This window comes from Belonocnema kinseyi, chromosome 1, assembly GCF_010883055.1.
Source record: "Belonocnema kinseyi isolate 2016_QV_RU_SX_M_011 chromosome 1, B_treatae_v1, whole genome shotgun sequence".
NCBI lineage: Eukaryota > Metazoa > Arthropoda > Insecta > Hymenoptera > Cynipidae > Belonocnema > Belonocnema kinseyi.
This window is the reverse complement of record NC_046657.1, coordinates 134,263,979-134,274,266: the sequence shown is the minus strand read 5'-3', so window position 1 is coordinate 134,274,266 and position 10,288 is coordinate 134,263,979. Positions and strand designations below refer to the sequence as shown.

Sequence of the window (10,288 nt, the reverse complement as noted above, 5' to 3'; positions counted from 1 at the left end):
GCTCCTCTAAATGCTCCTAGGGAAATTGAGTCAATTGTCGAGAATGGGAAGTGCCGCATATACTGGAACTTTATATTCTCGACAATTGTTTTTGTTGCTCACACGAGGCCTGACATGGTTCTTCTTGACTTCGAGAAGCGAAACATGTTCGTTATCGAATCTTCGGCACCAGCTGACAAAAACGTCATAGCCAAGGAGAATGAAAAAAAGAGAGGTATCGAGACCTTATAAGGGAGTTGCAACGATTGTACCCGGAATATTCGGTTAAACTGATCGTCCTTATCATCGGCGCTCTTGGAGGTGCCAAGCTTTAACTTGCTAAGAGCCTAAAAAGCATCCCTGCGTGTCAACAATATGCTAGAACACTTGCGGGAAAAATGCAGAAGGCGGTTGTCCTTGGGTCACTCCGTGTTCTTAGGGTGCACGAGGCTTTTGCTGGATCGTCGTATTGATTCCTTTACAGACTGTAACCACCTATCTCACAGTTGTGAGACGTGGTTGTGGCTGAAATTTACCGCGATTTCGCTGGAAGCGGGTGCAATTTTTCAGATTAGAACCCGCTCCCGGTGAAATCCTGCGGTTTTCCTTATGACAAATTTTTAATTATATATATATATATATATATATTCTAAAGTTAAAATGTAATCATTTCAATTTAATGTTCCATTAATTTTGTTTTTGTCAAAACTAATTTTTTTTACTGAAAATGTAAAAATTCAAATCGACACTGAGATATTTTTGAGATCCGGCCTGTTTGTTCCCAGGTAATAACCGGTAATCCGTCTGTGCAACAAAAGGCTAGAGGTTGAAGTATTGAGGTCAGACGTCAACTAGCAGAGATGATATGATCGTGAATCACTCCATTTTTGTTGATAAAAAGGATGTAGTTTTCAAGAAAATTATTTCTAAGAGAAGCCCGCATTAAAAAATATTATAATATTTAATATTCAATAAACAGATAATGCCATTTTATCATTATTGTAAGCGTGGTTTAGCACGAACGAAACTGTTTTGTCCCAAATTCTTCAAGCAGAGATGATATGATCGTGAATGAGTCACTTTTTGTTGATAAAATATATGTAGTTTTCATTAAATTTATTTCTAAAAGAAGTCCCCATTAAGAAATATTATAATATTTAATATTCAATACACAAAAATGCAATTTTATCATGATTGTAAGCGTGGTTTTGCACAAACAAAATTGTGTTGTTCCAGTCTTCAAGCAGAGATGATATGATCCAGCATCACTCACTTTTTGTTGATCAAAAATATGTAGTTTAAAAAAAATTATTTCTAAGAGAAGTCCGCCTTAATAAATATTATAATATTTATTATTAAATAAACACAAATGCAATTTATTATTATTGTAAGCATGGTTTTGCACTAACGAAATCGTTTTGTCCCAAAGTCTTCAAGCAGAGATAATATGATCGAGCATCACTCACTTTTTGTTGATCAAAAAAAGTATCCGATTCACACTATCGATATTGGAAATCAATACTTAAAAATCATGGCAATGGAACTTTTTAGCCCCAAAAATATGGAATATGATATGATATATGATATCGCAATATTAGGCTATGTAATAACTGCTATCCACAGAATTTAAGTTTTTCACTCTAAAGTAATATGTATTAAATATGTAGCTGAAGTTCCGAACGTTCAAAACAACGAAATATTTTTCCCCATTTTTATTTTATCTATCAATATTGTTCCAAATGCATTTGAAAATATGCATTATAATTATGTTTCAATAATAAATGAATTCCAGTATAGATTAACAAACATTTTAGCCCTTTTTATAATTTACATAATTATCAGCAAAAAAATTTCGTTCATTTGAACGTTCGGAACTTCAGGTACATGTATTAAATGTTTTATCGCAATGGTGCATCATTGGAAATTTCCAAGATCCTTTGATATTTGCCGACATGGGCGACATATTTTATATGATGTTAAACAATTCTCGGTAAACAAAATTCCATTCTGATGACGTCATCGTCGATTCCAAACATCGAGTTCGTGTAAACTGCCATTTTTTTCAAAAAATACGGTAAAAAATCAATTTTGAAGTTTATATATTTTCTTTGGAACTAGTTAATTTTACGAACAAATTTTCTACAGTTTAAGTAAATAAGACGATATTTTAAGTAATTCTGAAAAAGCAATGACCTAGCCCCAGTAGGTCATAAGTTCTGGCCTCTCAAAGTGGTACCACTTTTGACCTATTTTTTTAGGGCCAAATGATTCGTGTTCAGTTTGCTTTAAAATACTTCGTTTGTGGGGAATATTACACAGAGAAACCTTCTTCTGCACTATTTTTTGAAAACGACACTTCATTTTATTATTTGAAAAGAGCATGTTTTCATTATAGGTACGCTCACACGCTGTTGGAAATAACAGTCACACTAAAAGCATTCTAATATTTATCTTAATTGTAAACATTAGAAACTATATAAATACATATTCTTATTAGAAATTATTTTATATTGTATGATGAAACAGAAAAAATCGCATTATGGATAAGTGTAGCACAATTTCGTAGGAATTCGGCGGGAATCGAACTATCTATAGCTATAAGGAATCGACTACATATTTATTTGAAGTCATTCAAGAAGTCATTCAAAAACTACTGTACAATACTCGAGGCATGGATCGGGATCGTGGAGAGAATGCAACATTTTGAAAAATATCGTGATGTATCGTAAAATTATCAACGGCCCCTTATAACTGTATAAGAGAGCTCTAAATTTCTATTGAAGTAAGTAATTAATTTACAACAATATTTAAAGTAACACATGTACTTTATTCTACTTAAAGGCGGATAAAGAAAAGAAAAAGAAGACCAAGAAGAAGGAAGAGGCACCCGCAGCAGTGGAGGCAACAGAAGCTGAACCTACAATTGCACCAGCAAAAGAGGCAGAGCCTGAACCAGCGGCAAAATCTCCGGCAGAGTCAAATAGAGCTAGTCGTGGTAGCAAACGGGCTAAACGCTCTGGTTCTAATGTCTTCTCCATGTTCTCGCAGAAGCAAATAGCTGAATTTAAAGAGGTACATTCCAACGTTTAGCGATCCCCATTGCTTCCAATTATAATATTTAATAATAATAACAATTTTTTAAATGAGCACATAATATTAACATTTCATTAACAAATTTAATGATTCTAACTACGAAAAATTATAATTCAATTACTATTACCTAGTTTGAAGCATCTCGTGCAGAAATTTTAGGCGGGGTGCCAGTCGGGTCCCGATCGGGAAAAATGTGGGCCCGATAGGGTAATTTGTCTAGCGCCATACCGAAAATGAAAGGTCTACCCGAAAAGATCAGATCTGGGCATCCAAAATGAGGCCTGATCTAGCCCAGATATGACCCTTTTAATTTTTTATTTCTATGATTGGTGAAAGTTTCAAAGTTTTCATATTAATATTTTTTCAACCTTGTATTTTACAAAGCTTAAATTTTTCAATATTCTACATTATATATCTTTATACATTATATCTCATTTTCAATATTCTACATTATATTAACTGTTTGTATTGCTTGAAGATATCGATAAGAGTTTGCATTTCGAAGAAAACTATTATGCTTTGACAATCAATGTTCAAATGTTCAGCAGCAAAATATAAAATTCTAAAAAGCTGGAAAACATTTGTTTGTTTACATAAATAGTGAATGCGCTCAAAATGATAACGCTTTCTGGAATGCATTGCTGGAAACTTTCAGAATCTAGAAATGAATTATGATGTTAATTCTAGCGAATTAAAGCTTACCTTTGTCTTCATTGCGGATATAAGAAATCTCACCAACAATTCTGTGATTCCGAAATCGCAATTTACTTTTTGCTTTTGGCATTTTGAGTTCGCTAACCCGACCCGACGAGGTTCTGACGCTAAGATTAAAAAAAAATAATTGGACTTTTCATTTTAAAAAATGAGTGATGTGAATAATTAACGCAGAGTCAATCATTAGTAAGTAACAGCCTACATCAATATGTATACTAAGCAACAAGTAAGCCTTTGGGTCCAGGAAATATAGCCTCAAAATTCGTAACTGATGAAATTAAAACTAGACACTTTTCAACATTAGGGCTAAATTATATTAATTTTTTATCTTGAAACTCAATGTGAAAGAAGCTCAACTATATTTTCATTCAACAAGCAAACTTTTTGGTTTAAAATAATCAAAATATTCGGATTGTCAAACGAAAATCTTTAGTGCAACTAAACAACTAGCAATGCCAACCGAATTTGTGTTGAATCAACTAAATATTTTTGTAAATGTACATTACTGACAAGTACAGGCAATAACTTTCTATATACATTTAATATTCTCACAACCATACACACATATCCGTTTTTTAACTAATCGGCCAGTTGTAGAATTGCCACTTGGCCGGCTTGCACCGGTTGAACCGGCACAAAGGGCTTGAGGCCGGCTACCAGCAGAAGCGCGTAAAAGCCGGCAGAGCCTTCAAAACGCGTGTATGAAAGTACAAACTTAAATATTGGTAGAAAATGTGTTTGACTCTAATTTTTTTTTTGTAAAGGCTTGTCCAAAACATTAAATAATAAAGTTGAACGTATATAATTTATATCATAACATGATACTTAAAAAATGGTTTTGTCCTTTTTTGGATATACAATAAAAAAAATGGTTCCTGGATCTAGTAAATTTTCTTTGGTTCAATTCAATCGCCGGTACGGATGGGGACGATAGAATATGAGTGTATTCCAAATAAATGAATACTTGCTACCTTATGCTTTGAACAAGCGTGCATTTTCTTAATCTGAGAAAATGTATTTTTAGATGGAACATCACACTTTATTCTTCTAAAAATGTATTTTATTACTTTATATAGAGACCATTCAAATCCAGAACGTAGTTTACTTCCAATAAATCATTTCCGACACTCTTCAAGAATATATTTTCTTAATCTAAGAATATGTAGTATCGGAGCAATAGACTAGTGCCTCAACGAAATTCGTACTTGAGAAAAGTCTGTTAGACAAAAAATCTGAATTCTAATCACCAGTTTATGAAAATTAAAAACACTATTTCTCAACGAAAAACAAAATTGTTTTTAAATCGTACTCGCCGAGGATTCGAACCCAACCTAAACAACGTACGAGGGTGGGGTGAAAATTTACCGACCTGATAACGAAAAACAACTTTTTTCGTTTTTTTTCACTTAATTTTTCCACATGATTTTCCTCAGGAGTGATATATTTCTCATAACGGTGCTCCTATGCAGTGATACCAGTTTTATAAATCGATTCGTTAAGCCACTCAAAATATTCATTTACAGTATCGATGACTTCATCGTTGCTCTGAGAGATTTTACCTCTGAGCCATTTTTAAGTTTAGGGAACGGTTGATAGTCGCTCGGAGCCAAATCTGGTGAATGTGGTAGATGAAGGAACAATTTCAACTTCAATTTGTTGATTTTAGCCATCGCAACGTCCGACCTATGGGTAGGTGCGTCGTGATCGACTGTTAGCAAAATCGGCACCCACCTAGCACAGTGCTTCTCCATGTCCAAATGTTCATATAGAATATTGCGTACAAGCTCAGTTGACATACTAGTAGCCTCAGGTATCTCACTTATCTTTAATCTGCGGTCCTCTATCACCATTTTATGAATTTTTTTCACCATTACGTGATTTGCGACCTCAACGGGGTGTTTTAAACGTGTTTCGTCAGAAGTGCTCGTGCGACCTTTCTTAAATTTAGAAACCCACTGTTTAACCATCGAATATGATGAAGAAGAGTCTTTCAGTGTGGAAACAATTTTTTCTTTAATTTGAAGTGGTGTTAGGCCTTTTAAATAGAAGTATTTGATGACCGCACGCTCTCTGATTTCTCTATTTTTGCACAAACAATCGAGGTGTATTGTTCAGTAGGCTTTCAAATGTATACTGATAGAGCAATATACTGGAGACAGCATTGCTAGACACACGAAGTGAAATTATGGAATCGGCATCTTAAAATTATGGTACATTATGGTACAGGCTTACAAGACGCATGCGCGGCACGAAATTCAAATTGAAGTATTGCCAACCACTTCAAAATTTAATATTTTTCATTAATAAAATTATAGAATAACATTTTATTAATAAATATAACAATATTATGTTTGAATAAAATTTATTTAATAACAATCTTTTATGAAAAATGTTAAATATATAATAATTAATTATATTATTATATTACATTTGGAATGTCTTTGCACTAAATGTCTTTACGTCATATAAGAATAAACTTTTCTCAGCCTTCATCTCAAAAACAAGTATTTTTTAACTTGAAAATAGACTACAAACTATTGCAAATACTGATTATTAATCAAAAACTATTTCGCGCTCTTGATTTTCTGAGTCCTTATTTTCAGATTCCCTTCTGAAGTCTATTTCTCTTACCTTGTACCAGAAAGAGTTGACTGTGACTGCTTCAGAGGTAACCTGAGGTAACTTCCTCCACTGATCATCGGTGGTCTGTATTAAATTTAAATAATCAAGAGAAACAATACGCGTCACTTCTTTGATAAGTGGTTCAATACTAATTGGTCTTTTTGGATTAGTGGAAATAGCTACCTCAGGATTGAGCCGTGCCATCTTCGAAAAAAGATTATTTTCTCTAACGTCATAACGCTTTTTAATTTCTTCACATACAGTAATTAAAAACTGACGACATCGACAGAGCAAATCGGACACTTCGTCTGTTTTATTTGCAATTTCGGCAGTTTGAAGTTCACGCATAATTTTGATTCCAAAGTACATTTGGTTAAGTGGTACAAAGATTGAATCATCCGCAGGATTGATGAATTTAAGTTTGACTTTGTTGAGACAATCAAGATTCATATATCCTAGTAATAATTCGGTTTACAAAGTTTTCATTTTTCCATCCATGTGAGTGATGACAACTTTATCACTTTGAAAATATTCATTTACTCCAGCGATCTTCGATTAAACTCATTCTAAGAAGAAGCAGAACATCTTAATAAATGGATTGTTAAGATCATTGTAGATGGATTCTGCGGGAACTAATCTTTCTTCATGCTACTTCAAAGTGAAAAAAGTTTGAAGGGGTAGCCATTGTTCCAAAATTCGTTTCACAACCTGAAAATAATTATTTAAAACGCTAATTAAAGGCAGTATAGGGATCAAAATTTTAAATGTTATCAGAGTTTGTCTTACAGAAATTATAAAATTCTATTATCAAATACCTGTAAAAGTGATAACCATCTAGTTTGCGAAAGTACTAATTTTTGTGTGGTTCAACTTCAAAGAACACTTGAAACTCGACAAACTGAGCATGACTCTCGCTACTCTGTTTAAAAAAAGAATAAATATTCCTTGTCAAGTCTTTACAACGCCGAGGTAATTTTTCGCAGCCCTTGAATGCACATATGTCCAAAGAATGGCATATACATTTTATTAAAATGAGACCAGGCAACAATCTTTACATTCTCGTAGCCATACCGTTTTCCCTTCCACACATTGTACTACAAGAATCACTGGCAAAACCAATGAGTTGAGTAACAGGTACATTATCTAATTCAAAACATTGCACTAAACACTTAAATAAACGACTGGCAGTGGCTCCTTCAATAGCTGCATCAAAATCGTTCCCATTGAAGACATTCACCGGCTTCCAAAATTTCATCTTTGTAGACTTAGATATTTCATAAAAAAAGCGAACACAAACAGCCATATTTTTAATAGTGCCAATATCTGTCGATTCATATGGTGCTGAATTTAGAAGTTTTCAAAATAGAAGCTAAATCTTCAGTATGGCATTTTCCAATGACATTCTTTATAAATTTAGTCGACTTAGTTCTTCCAAGTCTAATTGATTTTGCAATATTTGAATTATGAAAAGCGGACTTTAAAACACCTTTCATATAAACAAAAAAATAACATATAACTACAAGGAATGTATTATTTTTAACTTTTGTCAAATTTGTCAAATACTTTCTCATATTTTTCAAATATAATTTTCTAATAGATATAGGTAAATATTAGATTTAAAAAGTTGAAAAATTCAATTTTTATAATTTCCATGCCTTTCTGGGAAAATAATACAAAATTAAGTTTCATATCGAATGAATTTTTTAAAGTGAACTTTTCAGTTTTAACCTGTTGGAATTCGGATTCTAAGTTAAATTTTCTATTAGAAACTCACGGAGTAATGGCAATACTTTTTTTGCAGCGTTGAAAATTTTTTTTAAATGTCATTAACTTCTGCAGAAGGTGACTTCAAGCGTATCCATAATAGCTTAAGTAGTATGTTGCGCGCGAAGTTAAAAAATAAAATTCTCTCTTACTTGCAACGCAGCGTTGTTGTCTGAGGTTTCCACTGTGCGACGCTAGCATCCTGACAAAATTCTGCAAGTTACCGACGTAACGCTTATGAACTACTTCTAACGGAAGATGCACTTGTAGGTGCCTTCGGCCCATGTACTATAAATGGCAGGTATGTTATTTTTTAAAGTTTTTAACGCTGCAAGAAAAAGTATTGCGATTACTCCGTGAGTTTCTAATGCAAATTTGAACGTAGAATCTGAATTTTAACCATTTAAAAGTTGATTTTGCTGTTTTTTTTTTTTTTCAAAAAGGAACAGAATGGGGACCCAATTGGGTCTTTACGGGTACTTTGTAGAGGCTTTATTCGGTTCCTCCAGTCCGCCAGGGAAAGCGTAAAGTACACAGAAAGATAAAGAAGTAGAAAAATTAATAGGTACTTTTCACCAGTTTGGAATGTTTCGTTGCCTCTGAACGTTTTTTTTTATCACAGAAATATCAGCGATAAATTCTGTTTTGCACAAAATGCATTGTGCACGTGTTGAGTCTTTGTCAACCGGTCTTAACCAAGAAGATCTTGTGGGGTCATTTTGCCATTCTACCTTGTATTTTTGAGTCTTTTGTTACGTTCTCTTCGAAATATCTCCTCGTATCTTTTTTATTCGTTCAGGTATTTCTGAACAATTCCTCTTTCGACTTTCCCGGGATAATTCACGTTTTTTTCAGCTATTTCGTCTTCTTCATTGCACCATGCGTTGACAACAGATGTCAATTTGTAACCGTAATGAACCGAACCATTTCATTTGTTGATTCACTTATATGAAGCAATCTGCTTCATATAGCGCGGAAAATAATTCTGATTGGCTATTCTGCGTCATTATTTTGGTTAAAAAAAAAACTAAAAATAGAAATATTTTACAATTATGGTATATTTAAGAGGTATGGTACGCGAGGGATAGTACATGGTACAAGTCTCTAAATTATGGTACGATTACATAATTATGGTACGGTCTGGCAATACTAACTGGAGAATTGATATACAAGCTAGTGAGATATAGTACTATAGAATACTAGATCAACGAAATAATCAGCAACGAGAGGTAATCCAGCAGCAGCCAAGTGGGCCGCCGAATGGAATTCCGCAGACAAGCGCGACAAATCTTAACAGTACAGGTACGTCATCGATAAGCGCGCCGAGTCTCAACAATAGGGTTACGTCATCGGCTCAAGTTGCGACGAGCGTAGAGGTAGTTCCGCGAATTTCATTAAACTCGCTCGGAGATTTAGTTGGTGAATTTCACGGAAATAATGAAAAATTCGAAAGCTGGATTCAGCAATTGCTTTTAGTCCGTAGATCGTATACATTGAATGATGACTTTGGCGAATAATTATTAGCAGTAAAGTTAAGAAAAAAGCATATAGCTGGTTTCATTCAAAACCGGAACATTTGAGTATGCCTATCGATAAATTGATTGATGATATGAAAAAAATTTTTTACTCGCCTTTGACTAAATTTAATTTACGAAAGAAATTTGAAAACAGACTATGGCTTGACACTGAATCTTTCAGCGAGTATTTGTACGATAAAGTTATTTTGGCAAATAAGGCTAAAATTGATGAGTCGGAAACACATACGAAATTGTTTTAAATGTATCGCGTACAATCCCGCTAATGGCAAAGTTGAAGGTGAACTCCGAAGTATTCCGAAAGGTGATCGGCCATTTGAAACGATTCATATTGATCATGTCGCTATCTCAGATGTTTGCGTGACTACTAAAAAACATGTACTAGTGATTGTAGACAGCTTTTCAAACTTTGTTAAGCTTTATGCAGCTAAGTCTACGACATCGAAAGAAGCCATCGACAGCTTGAAAGTTTATTTTTCATGCTACAGTAAACCAAAAAATATTGTATCAGATAGAGGATCGACCTTTACTTCAACGGAATTTTCCGATTTTGTTACAGAATTTGATATAAAACACATTTT

The 10,288-nt window shown here is 33.7% G+C and overlaps 1 protein-coding gene across 1 annotated transcript in view; it reads left to right on the top strand.

Annotated features, from left to right (window-relative positions):
- The window catches only part of LOC117166891 (myosin regulatory light chain 2-like), a 144,914-nt gene that overhangs the window by 41,384 nt on the left and 93,242 nt on the right, over positions 1 to 10,288 (top strand). The window contains exon 2 of the mRNA XM_033351331.1: positions 2,821 to 3,051. Within this exon, the coding sequence (XP_033207222.1) occupies positions 2,821 to 3,051 (231 nt within the window). The remainder of the gene's footprint in view (positions 1 to 2,820; positions 3,052 to 10,288) is intronic.